Source organism: Taurulus bubalis (genome assembly GCF_910589615.1).
Source record: "Taurulus bubalis genome assembly, chromosome: 1".
Taxonomy (NCBI): domain Eukaryota; kingdom Metazoa; phylum Chordata; class Actinopteri; order Perciformes; family Cottidae; genus Taurulus; species Taurulus bubalis.
Genome location: NC_136589.1, coordinates 20,645,153 through 20,666,303, shown reverse-complemented (window position 1 = coordinate 20,666,303; position 21,151 = coordinate 20,645,153). Strand labels below are relative to the sequence as shown.

Genomic DNA, 21,151 nt, shown 5'->3' with positions numbered 1-21,151 from the left:
ACCTTTCTGAAGGCGCAATTTCTTTCTTTAATGGCATTTTTACATTCCTCATTCCACCATGGGACCATTTTCTTTTTCCCCATTCCCCTTACTCTTAGGAATGCATATTGATGCAGCACCAATAATCATGGAGGTCACTACTCCCGTGCAGCTGTCCACATCCCCTTCAATAGTTATATCTTCACATGCCTTCCTACAACATTCTTTAAATATTTCCCAATTAGCTTTAGGAAAACACCATCTTTCTGTTGAATTACCCTTCTGTGTAAAGATACTACAATTTAATGAGCATAATATTGGGTAATGATCACTCCCTATGTTAGTCATTCATTATATTCCATTCACACAAATTACTCATATTTCCTGAGACTAAGGTGAGATCTAAACAGGATACCGAATTTCGAGTAACATCTACTCTAGTGCCTCTTCCATCATTAAGACAAATTAATGCTCTTTCCTCTATAAATTCTTCAACTACCCTTCCGTTGAAATCTGTGCACTCACTTCCCCACAGTGTATTATGAGCATTAAAATCTCCACACTAAATTTCTCTTTTCCCAGCATTTCCTGATATCTCATGAAACATTTCCAAAGACAGCTTTTTACAAGGATTAAAAAAATTAACCACCTTGCTATCTCCTCTGGGACTGCATACTTCGATCATAACACATTCATACTGCTCTGGAACATTAATCTTCCTAAATGCTAGTGCCTCCTTAATAAATGTTACACCCCCCCCACCTTGTTTCCCAGTTCTATCACATCTGACAGAGCTGTACCCTGGAATTACAAAGTCCAATTGTGGCTTTAGCCAAGTTTCTTGAATGCAAATAACATCTGGCCTATCTTTCAGATCAGCCACCACCTTCTTGAACTCTTGCCCATTTGCTATTAAACTTCTGGCATTCCATTGTAGGATATGCAACACCATTATGAGGTTAATCACCCTGAACATCGTAGTTGGGAGGATTTAACATTTTATGAATCAAATCTGCCTTCGCTTCTTTGATCCCCAGAATCTCTATAGCTGCCTCTACAATGGTCTTAATTCTATCACTTTTTTTCTTTTGTTGAATTGCCAAGTTCATAGTTTTACAGATGAAGGCCACAAAGCACATTTTGTCAACAATTAGCGTGTCCTCATTTATCTCTGTTATGCATGAATTCAACTCTATTTGACTCTGAATCGGAGCAGGGGGAAGGTCCACAAGGGGTTGTCTTTTCCCCGCTTCCTTCATGATTGTTTCCCTGGGTGTAACTTTTCCATTTTCCTTCACCTTTTTAACTGCTTCCGCATAGGACACCTGATTGAGTATTTTATATTTCTGCACTTCCTTTGCTTGCATTTGAGTTGGGCATCCTCCAAAAGCAGCACTGTGTTCACCTCCACAGTTACAGCATTTAATTTTTACATTTTGGCCACATTTTCCGTATTCATGCTCGCCTCCACATCTTGCACATCTCTGCTTCCCCTTACATTGCCCTGCCGTATGTCCCATTCTTTGGCACTTGAAGCATCTTAACACTCTGGGGTCTGGGTTCATTAACGGAGATCCAACACTACTGGTCGTACTAAGTTCACTATAAGAAAGTTAACGGTCATCGGTACAACAGTTGAGTATGCACCGTTCAGTCGTAGACACGTAAGGAAACATCCAAAACGGGGCTATCTAGTGACGCGCTAACGCCAAGCTATCGTCAACAAACACACGTTAGTTACTGTCTTACAAACACATAATGGAGGTTCAACACTACTGGTCGTACTAAGTTCACTGTAAGAAAGTTAACGGTGATCGGGGCAACAATTGGTTACTCACCGTTCAGTCTCACAGAAACGCTGTAGCCAGCTATCTGGCCCGTTAGCTCCAGGTAGCTCCTTGTTAGCGAATCCTTCAGGCACTGGAGCTGCGCCGTCTGTCCCCTCCAATATATTTGCGCAGGACTCTTTGCTTGGCATCTTCTGACTCACATTGAAGCTTTGCACACGTCGTAAGACACGTCAATGTTTAGATGCTCAGACGCGGAAGTGGAAACCATATCTGCCAGATTTTAAACCATATCTCTGTGACGTATTATTGTGATGATAGAATTTTATTAAAAACTTGAACACCTGCCCGGCCGCGTCGACGCGGGCCCCGCCCCCAAAGGGTTAAGGGAGCTGGAATAAACTCTAACATCATAGCTCATATATCCTATTCTTATTTTCTTGGCTAGGACCTTTTCAAACTCCATCAGCACTGATAGGCTATCAGTTTTCTTACCATCTCGATTTATTTGCAGTCTAGAAGCTTTCACTACCTTTCCTCATTTCACTTCCTGGATAATCTCATCCATTGACACATCCTGAATAACACCCCTCAGTTTAGCAGCACTCCCTGGAATATGACTGCTGATCCTTTCTCCGTTCAATGATTCCGCTTTGAGGATCTTCTCCCTTTGCCTTTGATCTGTAGCAAAGATCAACAGTCGCCTGTTGCTTAAAAACTTGGCAAACTTAATCTTCCCTATTTCCTTTTCAATAGCTTTGGTGAGTTTTAACGGATGATAGTGAGCCCCTTCATTTTTGAACGCAACTACCACTTTCCATTCCGCTGTTTCATCCTCTTTCCTCACACTTGCTCCATTAGCCTTCGCTTTTTTACTCCCCTTGCCGAACTCATTTCCGGAGTGATCAGAACTATCGCTCCAATCTCTCCTCTTTTTGTTAGCTTCTTGCCATTGCATTCCATCTCTCTCGCCATCTGTACTGTCACCCATATTATCTGCATTCACGGTACAGTTGCTGCTGAACCGCAAAACTCTGCTCTCCTTTCGAAGTCCACCGATTTTCCACAAACTTGATTCATCGCACACCGATGACGTCCCAGACTCCGGCTCCGGCTCCGGCTCATGATGCTTCTGCCCGCCCCCGTGACGATACAACTTCCCCCCCTCCCCCTTCTTGGCTTTTGTAATCCTCCCTGATGAGGGGGATCCGGATCAGGTGTGTCTCGTCCCACACCTGATCCCAATGCTCTCCTGACGAGTGGGTGGAGCCTTCTGGCTGGAATGTAGATTCCATCCACCACACCTCCTCTCAGGCCCTTACAATATTTAAACATACTGTTTCATAAAATATAAAATGCCTTAATGTAAGTAATCAACTGAGGAAGTTTCATGGTGATATCTGCTAGTTATTGTTAACCCTATTCCCCCGTAGTGTCATTCAAAAGGTATGTATTTCACAAGACATATATTCAAAGACAGTTTTCTGAGTTATTTCTCAGACTCTGACCAGAAAACTCCACCTCAGTAGCACTTACATTATTCTGAAGGTTTTTACAGACAGGCTTGTTCATATATCATTCAAAGCCTGATTTATCCAACATGTTATCCCTACAAATATAGGAAATAGATTATATGAATATAAATGTATATTGGTGGTATATAATGTCTGTTGGTGGCTTTATTGAGATATCTAAGATTCCCTCTGTAAAAACAATTGACTCTAATATGTCACAAAATGAAGAAAAAAAATTGAACTTGGCTTTATTCAACTAGCATATTTAAACCTGTAATACAAAAATATATTCATAATTATCTTATTGAAATTAATCAACTGGGGAAGTTTCATGGTGATATTTAATAGATAAAATATTATAATTTTGGAGAAATACACACTGGAAATGGAAATTCTTGTTCTTTGTTTTAACTTGACATTTATGCTCTTTACCATTTCAACACATAGTGGAAGCTTTTGATAATTACTGATGACTGATGAGAAGCCATATACTGTTGTGAACATAATGAACATCCTTAAAGAGAATACAGCAGTAGCGGCCGGCCAACAGAGGGCCACAGAGCCTGGCCCCACCCACCTTGAGCAAACCAAAAAAATAATACATTTATAATATTATTAAATATAAAAAATATATTAATATTAATAAATTATACAAATTGTCAATATTTGTGTTTTTGAGCTATGGAATATACCCATTAATATTTGTAAAATAAGATATCTGCTCAAAATATGTGCTTTCCTGCTCGTCCTTTCCGCTAGTGCACCTCTCAGCTGCTCCCGTGCACGTCTCTGCTGCGCCGTGCGCGTGCTGAGGCTAGATCGATTTTGCCCAAGGAAGACGGGTCTAATACGCAGTTTAGCCAATCACTGATTAAAGATAATAGTGAGTGACATACAATGTATCCAATTAGCGCCCTAAAAAAGACTTCCGGAGGGACTATTCTCATCTTGCATCTCATCTCATCTCGGTATAATCTCTCCTCCAACACCCGTTTGAGAGAAGACCTTTGGCGGAGAAACTACAGGTAAAACATCTAGTTCCCAGATCAACCGGACCTCACCATAAGACAACAGACTGGCATGAAAGGGAAGCAAGCAGCTTCTGTGCAGACGGCTAAGCTACAACAGCCCGGTTTGGCTAAGCTTACTTTCCATACTTGCTTTTTAAATCAACGTGGACCGAAAAGAAAACATGAGAACACCAGGAGGACATGCATGACGAGACTGACTCCTGAGTGCTGGAGGAGCACCGTAAAACAGCTGGCGTTTTTAAAGGCGTTTCTAAAGACGGCACAAAACGAGCTGTTTGTTTCATTCTGACTGGATGTTCAGCCTAACATAGCACTGCAACATTTTATTTGATTTAATGTATTGTTCATGGAACTTGGGCAGAAAGCTCTGCTACTTCAACTAAAGAACTTTGAATCAGAATGCTACATGCAAACTATTGACATCATAATGAATGGATAACTTTATGTTGTAATTTACTGTACATATCTTTAATTCACTTCAAACCCGAAAGGATCATGTATATGACCTTGGTCTTCAATTGAAACAGGATTTATTGAATGGATAAGGCAGAACAAAGTGCACTAGGGTTTGTGTGTGTGTGTGTGTGTGTGTGTGTGTGTGTGTGTGTGTGTGTGTGTGTGTGTGTGTGTGTGTGTGTGTGTTCGGATGGATTAACGTAGATACATGCTAACTTATTTTACCTTAATGATATCACGATGACGCAGCTGGAAGACCGCCTGCTGTAGACCACTCGCACACAAGCACACCTCATATGATCCAAAAGGGATAATCCGTTGAGACTAAATCTTGAACTGTACCAACCTTTTTGAGTAAAAGTGACTTCAATCAGGAGAGACTAATACATAAAACAGACTTGGATTGAGCACATATATGTCACAGGCAACAAGGTGACGAGGTGCATAGGTTAGTGATCAGATCCAACATAGATGCACAAGGAGGCTCCCTGATTGGATACTCATACTGGCCAGACAGGTATCTCCACTTAGTGTAGCTCTCTTTGGGTCACCTCACTAACTGAGCCTAAGAACATTGGTGAGCCTGGACAGCTGGTATCATGACCTTGGTTATCACCAGAGTCAGACCCACTTCAAAAGGTAGCCTGCACAAGTCGTAGTCCACATATTGTTCTCCAAAATCACATACTTTGTTGATCCATCCAACTGCATTTTCATAACTTCATCATAATAATAATATTTAGATTTTATATAGCACTTCTCTGAATACTCAAAGACACTTTACATAAGAATCATTCAGCCACTGATGAGATGAGCTACCATGCAAGGTGCCACATTAGGACTATCTAACATTCATACACCGTAGGCACAGCTAGGGGAGAAATTTAGGGTGTCTTGCTTTAGTTAATGTGGCGATGTGTTCCTAAAGCTGTCGTAAACAGAAAGAGAGTGTGTGTGTGTGTGTGTGTGTGTGTGTGTGTGTGTGTGTGTGTGTGTGTGTGTGTGTGTGTGTGTGTGTGTGCGTGTTTGAGGGCTGGATAATCTTTTGGCTCTTCCATTAATCTCTAATCCGTTGTTTATCATTTCTATTGGCTGATTTGGTGCTTATGCTCTAATGAAAACTATGATCCTATTTCTCTCATTGTTCCTAAAGACTGGCACCGACCTTCACTATGACCTCAACACACACATACACACACACACACACACACACACACACCTACACACACACACACACACACACACACACACACACACACATCATGCTCTTCCTTCCTGTCAGTCTGACAACCGCCCCTCCAGTTTCTTTCTTCCTGTCTGCTTCTCTTTATTTTTGGAGAGCATATGTCACGTATCAGATTAATACATACTTCTATATGTGGGAAAAAAGTTGAAGTTCTTACAAAGTAACACATCCTATTCCTTCGCTGCAATCTGTGTACTGGATTCATCCTAATTCAGTACACAGAATTCCTCTTTTTTTATAATATAAGAAAACCAACACACAGGTCATGTTATTTTACACTCTCTGCTTTCTTTCCTTTTTTTAAACAAAAGAACACAGATTCAGGTATCGTATACAGATCACAATAACAAAAGAGCCGGGGATATATCACAACAGACAAACTGAAAACAGGAACTGAAAATAGGAAATTCGTACTTGCTGATTGTAAAAATTCTATTAATGCTGAAAAATGATGTACTTTTCTAGTGTTTAAATTAGTATTAAACTAATTAAATTAATCTAGTTATTTCTTTTCGAATATGCTATTGTGTTCATCTATATATTTACTGTCAGTTAGTCACACTCTCGTACAGTAGAAGATGATTTTTGAAATCATCATTGGGCCAACGCAAAGTTAATATACACACACACACACACACACACACACACACACACACACACACACACACACACACACACACACACACACACACACACATGCATTGCCCTTTTAAAGAGCTCTAAAGTTTGGCTGTATTTAAGTGCAACTGCAATTAAGGGCAACCAGCCAGGTCTCATTAATCACAGATGCACTGAAAACACGAGCAGGAAACCAGCAGCTTGAAGCAGGAACAACACGCACCGGACGTTAAGGCTCACAGTGCCTTTAGTTATATAGTATTAGTGATGCAGCACATTGTGCTATATCACTAATACTATACTTCTCTCTCTCTCTCTCTGTCTCTCTCTCTCTCTCTCTCTCTCTCTCTCTCATTCTCTCTCTCACACACACACACACACACACACACACACACACACACACACACACACAAATATACATCCCTCAGAGGAGAGTTTAGATATGACCAACAGATATTCTCAGACATTAAAACCCTCATAAGCCTGAGCAACAGCAGTAATTTTGATGAACAAGGCCATTACGCCTCATAATGAGGTCAGAGAGACGGACTGATTAATTATACATGAAATGGTAAATCAGAAATGGACTCTCACAGCAGTAGCACTGGGGAACCAGACTGCAGTGAGATCTGAGGGTGGACTTCAGGACGGTTCATGTGGGCGCTTGATTCACTGCGGTATGGGATATGGGTTTTGTTTGTAACGTGGTGCCGTTTTGGTGTCTGGCAATTAAACAAATCATCATATGTTCAAATGTAATCTTGAAAAATTTAGTTTTTACAGAAAAACTTAAAAAAATAGAGTCGTTTGAATGAGAAAAATCTATATTATTAAAGGAATAGTGACCTGTTTAACTTCCTCACATAAACTATAATTACTAAAACAATTAATGACAAAATGATTTTCATCAAAGAATAACAAATAAAACAAATAAAACAAATAAAAATAGGGAAGAGTAACATGGAATAGGGTGGGCCACATGTAAGCCTGACTAACCAGCAGTTCACACTGAAAAAGAGGTAATAGTGTTATAATTATAATTTCAAAGACAATGTATACAGTGGGTAACTTTTCTAGCATGTTTCTTTATTATTATATTTATGTAAAATCTAAATCATGTCAAACTAGGTCATATTTATGTTATTGAAAAGCCCAACCATGATGCCACTGTCCTTATTCCTCCTGCACGGTCTTTGGTTCCATCTTCTTTTCACCTCATGCTGCCATTCAAACTGTGATGCAGTGTGAGAAGAGATCTGGTCAACTGACCATTTTTCTGACAAAATATGGAAGTGATCATTCCAGTGGTCAATTGGGGGAAGAATAATCTATATATTCAAATACATTAGCATTCTTTGAAAAATATCTTTTGCGGCCTAATTGCAGTACACAATAGTATCCGTTCCTAATGGCTCATCTTTCACTTGTGAGGAGCAACAGATCCTCCCATCACCATGGTGACCCTGGCAGTCTAAGTACATTAATGCAGGCGGGGCTGTGAAGGTCCCCTTGACACATTACTGAACTATTATAATAAAGACCCAGGAGGATTTTGTCTGAATGCGCGAAAAAAAATGGAAACAGAGTCCCCATTATACTCAGCAGACAATACAATATCTCAGTGTTTATGTGCCGGGTTGTCACAGCCTGTGGCACATTTTAGCAATGTCATCAACATTTGGCCTAAAAACCTTTAGATTTAACTTAAAAAGCTGCTGAAAATTAATATTTTTTTCCAGGACAATGACTGTCAGTGCACTGTTGGCCCCACTACTCTGGAATTTGTCTCGATAATTATCTACAGCAGGGCCCTATTCCTCGTAGCTGGCTTACTGAATTAGCCAGCTAATTTTCAGGATAAGATGACGTAGGTCAGGCTTTTTGAAATCACCATAGCAACACAGCCAAAAATGTAAACCTGCTTTCAGGCTAACTGAAATTCACTGGATAAGTTGGCCACTCCCACCGGACAAAAAAGGCAGCTCCCTTCCTCATTGATGAAGGAGCGATATTAGTTATATTAGTTTTATAGGGAGAGAGTTCTTTCAGATCACCAAGATCCGTTCTCACAATAATGATGACTTCCTGTACGAGCGCTATCGATTCTACCGACAAGGAATCATATATTTATGAGAGCTTCTCGAGTCGCGAACATTGATTACCACAGGCGCAGCCCATTGCCCGTCTCACAGACATAGACTATCAGCCGCTGCATGCATGTTCTTAAGTTTATTTAGTGCTTAAGAAACTTATGGATGTGTTGAAAGCACTCATAATTATATGACAGTGTTATTATTACACCATATATATCATTATTGTAGAAAATAACTGATATTTAGATGGTGAGGTCCAAGGAATAAATAATTCAAGTATGCTAATAAAACATCTTTGACATATACTGCTAGTTCAACAGATCCTAAAACTCACTTCCTTTTGGAACAGATCCCTCTGTTGTTTGATTATACAGCTGGTCTACAGGCTCCAGACTATTTGTTTTGCCAAGAATCATATCAACTGCTCTGAAGTCAGTGTAAATTTCAGTCATATTTCAATTTATGTTTGTAATTTTGTAAAATTTTAAATATTATATAGGTGGAGGCTTCAAATAAGCCCAGTTGGCTTTTTGTCTCTTCCTGCACTGTGATATTCATTTTCTGCTATGTTTTTTTTGTTTTATTGTTTGAATTGTGCAAAATAAATAAATCAAATCAAATAAACCATCAGAACTTCTAAATGCTATCCTTTAATTTTTACATTTTAGAATTGAACCAGAGTGTATTTCACCACGTGACAGCGAGTAAGTCTGACTTGGTTGTGAGTAAAACTGTATTTCCCCAGTGTAAGACTTTAGGAAATGACTTCAGTTGGGTGTATTTCACCAATGTTTCTGACTGTGACTAAGCCCCACCTGGCTGTATTTTTCAGGGCCGAATTAAGTGATTTGGGGGCCCAGTCAAACACCATCTGGCTTTACTGGAAATGTTAGTATGGCAGTAATATCAGAAGAAGGCGACTGAGACTTTTTTTAGGATGTAAAACTATTAACAATGAATAGTACAATTATCAATACCACACATTAAAGGTCCTGCATTCATATTTTTACTTCAAGTGAAAGGGGAAAGGCTCCCGAGGATGTCGTATGTGCACAAATTATAAAGCCCTCTGAGGATCATTTGTGACTTTGGGCTATACAAAATAAACTGAATTAAATTGAATTGAATAGGAACTATAAGCACAATGTGCTTAAATCACATTTTAATTGTTATATTTTGGGAGCCAAATCTGAATGTGCAAAATAACCAGTAACATTTCTCCATCAGGTAAATGTACTACAAGGTTTTCCTTTGAAATTGAAGTACATAGTAAGTGCTTTCTCTGTGAACCAGAGTGCATTTCACCGGTGTTTCTGACCGCGAGTGCTGTGATGTGGCTGTGTGACCGTACTACTGTATGTCATGACAGGTGCACTGCAGAGGACCCAAAGGGAGCGCAGTCTTGAGTGTGGCGTTGTTTGTAAGAGCGGTTCTTAGAAAGCTGAAGCAACAACAGCACAAGCCTGCAGCATTCTGCCCCTCCTGAACCAGCAGGTATCAAACAGCACTGCAGGAGTCAGGAGACCAGGGGACAGCATCCTACCATCTTTGGTGTAGAGGGAAATCTCCACCTTCCTCTCCTCTGCTCCCAGTAGTGCTTTAGCCATCTGGGCCACCGCTGGTCTCTTGGTATGTGGTCCATAGAGGAAGCTGCAGGTGCAGGGCTTCTGCATGATCTCCGCCCGGGTGTAACCACACATCCCACAGAAGGCGTCATTACAGAAGATGATGGCGCAATTCTCCACCTGTGCGTTGGCGATGATAAACCTTCGATCTGTGGAGGAAGAGGAAGGAGAAGAAGGGAGGGATCAGGAGGACACAAACTCACAGCACACACAGACATGGTGATACCGACTGACATTTTTTTACCTTAAAAAAACACCCCCTAATAGTCTCAGTATGTGAAACAGCAAGACACACACAGATGCTGTGCTGTGGCAGATGCACATTCACCAAACCCTGACATTTGGTTAGACGGACGGACGGACGGACAGACAGACAGACAGACAGACAGACAGACAGACAGACGGACAGACAGACAGACAGACAGACAGACAGACAGATGCTTTATTAATCCCCAAGGGGAAATTTGTCGTACTAGCGCCTTACAGCTTACAGATACAAATAAACACACAAGATAAAATGTATAAAGAAGCACCAGGGATGAAAGATATATACAAAATACAATTAAAATAAAGGTATATATATATATATATATATATATATATATATATATATATATATATATATATATATATATATATACACACAAATAAAATATAATACAAATAACTGGAAAGAGATATATAAAGACAATTTTTGACATTGTATTGCTATTTTACCTGTTTATAACTATCAAACTCTTATGAAGAGGAGACAAAAAATAGTCATGTGTTTGAGATCAATTAAAAACACAACTATGCAAACCTTGAATACTGTCTATAAGTGTGGCTTATGTGGTAGAGTGTTCTCCCTTGTGATTACAAGGTAGCATGTTCGATCCCTGTCTTCACGTGAGTTTTCCATTTTAAACGCATATCTTTTGCTACGTGAGCTCCGCAAACGGAGGAGGACGGATCCGTCTTTACTAGCGGACGCCTCAGTGTCTCATGAGCTGCCACAGAACCAGAAGCAGTACTGGAGTCTGGAGACTTGATTAGCTTCCTGAAAGTATATTTACTTTGCTCAGTTTACTGCAGCAGTTGAGGAATCGCTCTTCTGCAGCTTGACACCGTTCAGCAGATGCTTGTTCTGGAAGAGTCTTGAGTGACCCAATATTACCTAAAACTCCAAGATAAGAGGAATTCCCTTTGAAAGTTTTTCCACTGGGCAAAAAGAAAAAGAAGGATCTTTTTTTTTTTTTTTGTCAAAGCCTCAGGGAGCTGCAACAGACGGGCTAAAGAGCCGCATGCGGCTCCGTAGCCGCGGGTTGCCGACCCCTGCACTAGAAGAAAACCATCAAAACATCCCCATGCCATGAAACCGGTACAGTGGCTCTCTATCGTTAGCATTTTAGCTAATCATTCATCGACTCTATTTGACACACAAACACACAAAGAATCACAACGTAAAACCAAATACTGCATTGTTGCCTGTTTCCATGACAGACTCTGAGTCCTGGCTCTCCTCCTCAGGCTGGAATTCCTCTTTGCTCGGCAAAGCCATGAAATCAACTCGTAATAAGATATTATACCTAATGCAAAATATAGGCCGAGCCTATATTGTGTACACAATCTTTGCCTTTAAAATAGTACCTAGCATTGAATTATATTGAAATGTTACAGGATTTATTTGACCCACGCACCCCCAACGCCATGTAAACATGTGGATTAGCAAACTAACGCAGTGAGAAGATGTAACAACGTAATGCTTCCCATTTGCGTTGGATTTAAAACAGTAGATAGAGTTTGGAGCAGTTTTCAACCTTGAAATGTTTTTATAAATTTGGAGAGAAATGTACATATTAACACCAGCAATGATGTCTTTCATCACAGTAGTCATATAATCTAGTTTACAGCTCAAAAACACCTTGTGTTACCCTTTAAGTTAGTTGTTTATTTGTACTTAATGTCATATGATTCACTTTTGTTAATTAAAGTGTGTTTGCGCTCAGGTGGTGAGAGGGTTCAGATCTCCGGATCAGAGCCCTGCAGAGCCCTCACACAGCGGGATGAGAGCTGAGTCCTCATCACTGCTCTGTCTGCACGCTACCTGGTGGACCATATCGATGTACTACAATGTAGCTGAAGGACACAAAACATCAATCATCATGAAGAAATAAGTTAACAAGTAACGTCACAGCTGATCTTTAGGCTATTTCTTCTTTCTGAATACTCTATTAAACAAAATAAAAAAGAAAAGACACTCTTTGGATCCTAGTAAATCCTCCAGGATCTGGACCTGCTGTCCTCATGGTTCCCCACGCCGCATGCAGACATCTCTACTTACTCTGTCCCTCGAATTTGCGGATGATGATGTCCAGGAAGGTGTTCGGAGGGGCCACATGGCCCCGTCTCACCGGCATGACAGGACCCGGTAATGACCCTCCTGGACTCTGATTGGCTGATCCCGAGCTGCTCCAGTCTGAAACCTCTTTCACAAACTGTCCAGCTGTTGTTCTGCCCCGGGCGTCTGTCTGCTCAGACCTCTTCACCACATCCTCTCCTCCCCTCTTTCTCCCTCTCTCCTTCTCTCTCACTCTCTCCATCCTGACCACACAGGCCCGCCCATAATCCGAAAGGCTCGCCTCTGATTGGTCCGGGCAACAGGTAAACTATTTACAATGTAGTATCTCTTGACTATAACTATCCATGAAATGCTGTTCTGCTTCTTCTGATACTCCTATGACTACTACTACTTCTACTACTACTATAATATTAATACTATTATAATACTAATACTATCCAACACTTCCTACACAGCAGAATACAATATAGTTCATAGTATCATCTACAGGGTAAAGTACAACAATTTAACATAACATAAGTTTCCAAAGTAAGACCAGTAATTAAATCCGCTGTCAGTCAAACGGGGAAATGTATGTGGGTAGTATATTTTATGTTTCTTCTGCATTTATAGCTTCACTAAAGTGTTAATATGCCTTGTTTGTGATGTCATTCAGGGGTCACAAGTACGAATGCAAGAAAAGTGGTGACATACCAGAACGTGTGAGTGAGGTGTGAGTGTTAACGGGATTAAGACACACAAAGACAGAAGTGGTGTCTCATCAGCACCAGGAGGAGGATCATCTCTCTCAGTGGAGTGCTGCCTTGTTCTTAACACTTATTCCTTCTTACTTACACACAGGGACATCTACTGGAGGAATGTGGTAACGGCAGTTTGTGTGCTGTAAGTGCTGAAATAGTGGCTTTAGTTTGGGTTAATAGAAAGTGTACACAACTGACCAACACTTCTCTGTTTTTGGTTGTTGTTTTTTTACAGTCGTCAACCCACATTTCTTTATATTGAGTTCACTTTTTCTCACATCCAAGACGAACTGAAAAAAAGAGTCTTAGCCATGGACTAGTTTCTCTTCTCAAATATACGTTGTATTGATTCTGACGTCCAACAACACAACAAATACAATACAACAAGTTTGATGTTTCCCTTTCGCCCACTCGAAGGTGATTCATATTGCTTTAGTCTTTGTTTCGCCTCCAACTAACACCTTCACGTAATCATTTTTTTTAACATGGATGTTAAATTGTTACATTTAAATTGTGAAAGAGTATTTACGACCAAGAGGATAGAGGTGGTTCTCTACTAAAAGTAGAAATGAAACAAAGAAAACAGAGTACTTCAAAGGAATGCTCTGTCCAGCTACTCATTAGTTTAATGTGATTTTTGTTTACAGAACACAATAACTTGGAGCTAAAATGTCTTTATTACTTAAGAATTCAAAAGACCTCCATGATTGTCTGCAGAGAAAAGACAGACCATGTGGTTTGTGTTTATGTCACATGTATTAGTCGAGCCGCTGTGACATCTGTGACATCCAGGGACTCAGTGGAGGTGACGACTCCACCTCTGCAGAGGCCCAAATACTCCCCAAAATACTGAGGAAGAAACCTCGGGAAAGGCATCGGAGTACAGAGAGCACAGCTCAGTGTCATCTAAAGCAGTGGTTCTTAACCTGGGTTCGATCAAACCCAAAGGGTTCGGTAAGTCACTCTCAGGGGTTCGGCAGGGGTCAAGACACACACAGTATAGCCCGGTACACACTAGCAATGTCGGGCTGCAACACACAATCTTTCTTCTTCCCCTTACGGTAATTTTAGTGTTGCATGTTACTTCCTGTCGCCGGCGACGGGGTCCGTATTTCAATCCCTTTATACTAACTATGTCGAGCAAAAAAAGAAAACGGTTCGATGAATATGTACAATATGGATTCACGTGTATAAAGGAATGTGATGGGAGTCAGAGTCCTCAATGCATTTGCAATGCCAAGTTGAGCAATTCTAGTCTAGCAACGGCAAAACTAAAGAAACACTTCCTAAAGCTGCACGAAGATGGGAAATACAAGAACACAACGCTCTCTGAATTCAAGCTGAAGAGAGCCAGATTCGATGAAAAGGCTACTCTGCCGGTTCTCGGCTTTGTACCCATCGACAAACCGATCCTCACAGCGTCGCACAAAGTTGCGTACCTGATCGCAAAGCAGGGCAAACCACACACCATTGGTGAAACACTCGTAAAACCAGCTGCATTGAAGATGGAGAATATCATGCTGGGAAAAGCTGCTGAAGATAAATTATCCCAAATTCCTCTTTCAAATGACACGATCAGCAGCAGAATAGATGACAGATCTGATTTCAAGCCCAGCAAAAGTCAGCCTCCAACTCGACGAGACCACCGGCGTAGGCCGCTTGTTGTATTTGTGCGCTATATGAACGACGACGAGAAAAAGGAAGATTTTTTATTTTTAGTCAATGTGAAGAAACTCGTGGATGACTTCTTCAGAGACAACGATCTTTCGTGGAATGTGGTTTTCTGCCCTGCCGGCTGGTTACCTGCCGGCTGGTTACCTGTCGGGCTGGTTACCTGCCCGGCTGGCTGGTAGCCATGAAAACTAAGAAAAGGAACAGACTTTGCTGCGAAAATGATATGAGAGTGGCACTTGCCAAGGTGAAGCCGTGCATTTCTGAACTTGTATCTGAAAGGCAACAGCAAAAGTCACATTGATATGCAGTAAATATTCATTGAGTTATGTTTTTGTGTAAAATTTATGTTTTGTTGGTTTTGTTCTTTGAACACAGTGATTTTGTGTGCAACTGATGCATGGTTCATTTTGTGCACTGAAGAAATCATATTTATTTTTTCCAATTACGAAGGGTTCGGTGAATGCACTGATGAAGCTTGCAAGGCTCAGTACCTCCAATAAGGTTAAGAACCACTGATCTAAAGGATCTTCAGCGTCATGGCTGAATATTGAGATGATTTGAAGAATGCTGTAAAGAGTGGGACCTTTTACTGCTCGCGAGTCTTCTCCTTGAGCGTGACAATAACGCAGGTGAATCTTTTTATTCTTTTGTTAAACCTCCCACCACTTGGGGGTGTAGTGCTGTTGGCGATATATAATCAATATATATATATAATCAGGAGGGGCACTTGATACAAGTGTTGCTGACTTGGCAGGAGCAAACAGTTTTTTACCGTACGATAATGAATGTTAGGATTTCTTTTGTCTATGATTTAGAGGTTAGACTCATGACAGATACAATGGCTGTGATCTGTTTGTTTTGGAAATGCTGCGATTGTAAGAATTAAATTGCCTTTATGTTGTAAACTGGCCATTTTCTCATTTATTTCATGCGTCTAAACAAAGTAATTAGAAACCGTGGTGGCCTTTTTTTTGATAGGCAACATGGTCACTACGCCAACAGTTCCATAAGTGTAAATGTCAAAGTAGAGTGCATATAAGTAGGAGTCAAACATGGTGCCATGCAAGACACATGAAACAGATTGTTTCTTGAAGAAGCAACTCAGGCGAGGTCGAAGTCGGTGAGGCGGACATAAGGGTCATCAGAACTGGTCTCCATCAGGACTTTCTCCACCTTGATGTCCAGCTGGAAGATGTGTTTGGACTCAAGTTCTGTTGCTGCTTCAGGATCACCTGAAGGAGGGAGAGAGGTGAAGGAGGGAGAGAGTTTAAGGACGGAGAAAGGTGGTGGATGCGCTGCAACCACCATCTTTGATTGTCTGGGTGAAGTTGACCAGAGGGAACAGAGAGAACGACCATGTTCTCAGAGTGAAACATGCAGAGTACAAACTGCATTAGTGGTACGAACAGGATGCTGGAATAAAGAGCTACTGCACCCTTCAACCGTTTTTTATGCTGTAAACTAAATTAGATGATTGTGCTGCGATGATACACATCAATGGTGATGGTAATATTAACATTTCTTACCAAATTTAGGAAAAATCTGTATTTCATGGTTTGAACATGGCTCAACAGGCCATCTACTGTTTTAAATCAGCCGTGAACCTCGAATGGTCAATGCTGACGTAGTGTTGACGGGTTTGGACTAATCTATGTCATGAGATTCAGATTTTAAAAAAGACGGTTAACGCTCTAGGCCATGGGATGTCACTGCTTGTGGAGCTAAAGTAAATTCATGCAGTGTTATCAATCACTTTGATATGCAAATTCATGACAATTCAGAATCAGAATCAAAATCAACTTTAATGGCCATGTGTGTTTAGGCATACATGGAATTTAACTCCGGTTTCACTTCGCTCTACATATTTATACACAACATACAATAAACAAGATAAATATTAAAAAAAGACAAAAAAAAGTGCAAATGGTGCAAAGGGAGGTGACTGATTAACTGTTCATCAGGGTGACGGACAGTGGGAAGCAGCTGTTTTGGTGTCTGGTGGTTTTGGCGTACAGTGCTCAGTTTATTTTGTACAGCCCCAAATCACAAATTACAAATTATCCTCGGAGGGCTTTACAATCTGTACACATCCCGGGTAGCCAGCGGACTCGGACGTATTGTGTCCCGGGACCTCACGTCGGATCAGGAAAAACTCCCCCAAAAAACAGGGAGAACCCTCTAAGTGGGAAAAAGGAAGAAACCCCGGATGGACAGAAGCAATAGATGTCATGTATACAGAATGAACAACGTAACAGAGTTACAGAACATTCAATGAATATTACATAAATTATTCATATAATGAGTAGTCGGTATGATGAAAAAGTTACAACTACCAAAAATAACAGCAACAGTGGATGTTCTGTTCTTATCCATTCTGACACGACAAATGAAGTTTGCTTTGTCACTTCTTGTTGAAAAGACTCCTGATGAAATCCTTTCAAGCGCTTTAAGGACAGGTTCACATAAGGAAACATGCCGTCCTGTAGTTTCTCAGCGGTGCTCCTTGTGCATCTTTTCAAACATGAGCCGTTTAAAAAAAAAATCTGAATGGTTTGCATACCCATACTAAATCCAGATTATCTCCTCAACCACAAGGGCTATTTTAATAATTTCAAAAGGTATACTATACAGAAAACACTTGTGAGACCAGTTAGAGGTTCATTTAGCAGTATATGTGTTACTGGGTATTGGTCGATGATAGAACACAAGAAAGAACAAAGAAAAAACTACTAAAAAATAGCAATATGTGTTAACAGTATCTCTGCAAAGTTTCGTGAACCGTATTTTTAGATCCGCTCAGAGCCAAAATGCCCGAACTTTCTTCCTGGACAGAGGGGCTCTGCTCAAGCAGATGCACCAATACATAACAAGCAAGTATTGTTTCATCCATAAGTAAGTCATATTTCAGTTTTTTGGCAAACAGATTCTAAAGAAATAATCACCCCTAGCAATTAAACATGTATGTGCCACTACCAACCCATTGTATTTGACTTCAGCGCATTCAATCACCAAAAACGTTGTCATTATCAACTTGAGCAGTCCTGTGTTCAACTCAAGCCCTTTGTAAAGTCCAGCGTAATGGAAAATGGGAGTGGAGCATCAACCTCTAACTTGGATCACTGCCCATGGCCCTAAAGCCACAGCTGATAACCAGTGCTGGATGAAGAGGAAAACAGCAGCAGAATGTTCCCATCGTTCAGACGGGAACACCTGCAGTGAAGGAAACGCAGAATTTGTGAAAGGCAAGTCTCTCAAATTCTTCGCCATGATGTTTGATTTTCTAATTGCAGAAATATTGATATTATTGAATAATTACACACCCCAATTGAATAAAGGCATGTAGTGCAGCGGCACAGTCACCTCACAGCCAAAAAGGTCCCAGGTTGGAACCTGCCTGGCTGTGTAAACATGACCAAGTGCTCCGGTTTCCTCCCACAGCCCAGACATGCAGATTAGGTTAACTAACAACTTGATAGTGCACAAAGATGTGACAATGCAAAGAATTATGGATTAAATCAAAAAAAATATATTTTGAGTTGCGTCAGTATTGAAATTATTATGTGGTGGACACGTGACAGACATACTTTTGGTATTGTGTAAGGTTGTAAATGGATGATATTCATTGTATTTAGCACAAAATGTAAAATGTTGTGCTTCTGGGTCAAATTTATTGTTGGATAAATGATTTTAAGGAATTGTTTCCCGGTCCGGAGAGTTTTTAGCCAACATTCCAATAAAAATCCACTTAAAATATTGATAAAAAGGATCCTGTAACGTTGTAACTAAACTTGAACTTATTACCTTTCAAGCTAAATATCGTTTAATTAGTCAGTAAAATGTAAGAAAGGTAGGCTCCTCCAATGAATCGCCACCTTAACGTGGTGGAGGAGTTTGAGTGGCTCAGTGATCCTGGGAGCTATGTTGTCCGGGGCATCAGCCCCTGGTAGGGTCTCCCAAGGCAAACAGGTCTCGGGGGAGAGCCCAGACTAAGAGCGGTTCAAAAAACCCTGATGAATTGCAGCCCACGGACTAAAGTTACCTCGCCCGGACAAGGGAAACCGGGGCACCCTCCCGGAGCCAGACCCAGGAGGGGAGCTCGTCGGCGAGCGTCTGGTGGCCGGGCTTTCGCCCATGGGGCCCGGTCGGGCTCAGCCCGAAGAAACAACATGGAGCAGCAGTCACCCCGTGGACCCACCACCCGCGGGGAGAATTATCGGGGTCGGGTGCTATGCAGACCGGGCGGCGGGCCAGGCAGGAGACCTGGGCGAGCCGATCGCCGGCAGCATAGACTAGCTCTAGGGACGTGGAACGTCACCTCGCTAGCGGGGAAAGAGCCGGAGCTGGTGCAGGAGGTGGAGCGGTACCAGCTAGATTTAGTTGGGCTCACCTCCACGCACAGCATGGGCTCTGGAACCAAGCTCCTGGAGAAGGGTTGGACTTTGTCCTTTTCTGGAGTTGCCCAGGGTGAGAGGCGCCGGGCGGGAGTGGGGATACTCACGAGCCCCCGGCTGAGCGCCGCTATGTTGGAGTTTTCCCCGGAGAACGAGAGGGTCGCCTCCCTGCGCCTACGGGTTGCAGGGAGTAAAGCTCTGACTGTTGTTTGTGCTTATGCACCGAACAGCAGTTCGGAGTATCCAGCCTTCTTGGAGTCGGTGGGAGGGGTCCTGGAAAGGGCGCCGCCTGCCGACTCCATAGTTCTCCTGGGAGACTTCAACGCTCACGTGGGCAATGACAGAGAAACCTGGCGGGGCGTGATTGGGAGGAACGGCTTGCCCGATCTGAACCCGAATGGTGTTTTGTTGTTGGACTTCTGTGCTAGCCACAGTTTGTCCATAACGAACACCATGTTCGAGCATAAGGTGGCTCATAAGTGTACCTGGTACCAGAACACCTTAGGCCGGAGATCAATGATCGACTTTGTAGTCGTATCATCTGATCTGCGGCCGTATGTCTTGGACACTCGGGTGAAGAGAGGAGCAGAGCTGTCAACTGATCACCACCTGGTGGTGAGTTGGATCAGATGGCGGGGGAGTCGGCTAGAAAGACCTGGCAAGCCCAAACGTGTAGTGAGGGTGAACTGGGAACGTCTGGCGGAGGACCCTGTCCGGGAGGTCTTCAACTCCCACCTCCGGAAGAACTTCTCACAAATCCCGAGGGAGGCTGGGGACATGGAACCCGAGTGGACCATGTTCAAAGCCTCTATTGTGGACGCGGCTGCTCGGAGCTGTGGCCAGAAGGTCATCGGTGCCTGTCGTGGCGGCAACCCGAGAACCCGGTGGTGGACACCGGGGGTGAGGGAAGCCGTCAAACTGAAGAAGGAGGCCTTTCGGGCCTGGCTGGCCCAGGGGTCTCCTGAAGCAGCTGACGGGTACCGGCAGGCCAGAAGGGCTGCAGCTGCGATGGTCGCGGATGCTAAAACTCGGGCATGGGAGGAGTTCGGGGAGGCCATGGAGAAGGACTTTCGGTTGGCCTCAAGGAAGTTCTGGCAAACCATCCGACGGCTCAGGAAGGGAAAGCAGGGCCTACCCCAGGCTGTTCTCAGCAGGGGGGGGGAACTGCTGACCCGGACTGGGGACATCGTCGGGCGGTGGAAAGAGCACTTTGAGGAACTCCTAAACCCGGCTAACATGTCCCCCGGAGAGGGGGCAGCGCCGGAAGACTTTGGGGTGGTTTCTCCCATATCCCTGGCAGAGGTCGCTAAGGTAGTCAAAAAGCTCCTTGGTGGCAAGGCGCCAGGGGTGGATGAGATCCGCCCTGAGATGCTGAAAGCGCTGGACATTGTTGGGCTGTCTTGGTTGACACGCCTTTTCAGTGTCGCATGGGGGTCGGGAACAGTGCCCATGGACTGGCAGACCGGGGTGGTGGTTCCCATCTACAAGAAGGGGGACCGGAGAGTGTGCTCAAACTATCGTGGCATCACACTGCTCAGCCTCCCGGGAAAAGCTTATGCCAGGGTGCTGGAAGGGAGGCTCCGACCGCTTGTCGAACCTCAGATTCAAGACGAGCAGTGCGGATTCCGTCCCGGTCATGGAACAGTGGACCAGCTC

General features: G+C 42.5%; 1 protein-coding gene across 1 annotated transcript in view; it reads right to left on the bottom strand.

The window, feature by feature from the left end:
- Window positions 1-12,748, bottom strand: part of LOC306744440 (voltage-gated inwardly rectifying potassium channel KCNH6-like) — a gene marked incomplete at both ends in the record, with an annotated part of 46,050 nt that extends 33,302 nt beyond the window's left edge. Inside the window, 2 exons of the mRNA XM_079227077.1 lie at window positions 10,268-10,498; window positions 12,673-12,748. Coding sequence (XP_079083203.1) covers window positions 10,268-10,498; window positions 12,673-12,748 — 307 coding nt within the window. The remainder of the gene's footprint in view (window positions 1-10,267; window positions 10,499-12,672) is intronic.
- Window positions 12,749-21,151: the final 8,403 nt, after the last annotated feature.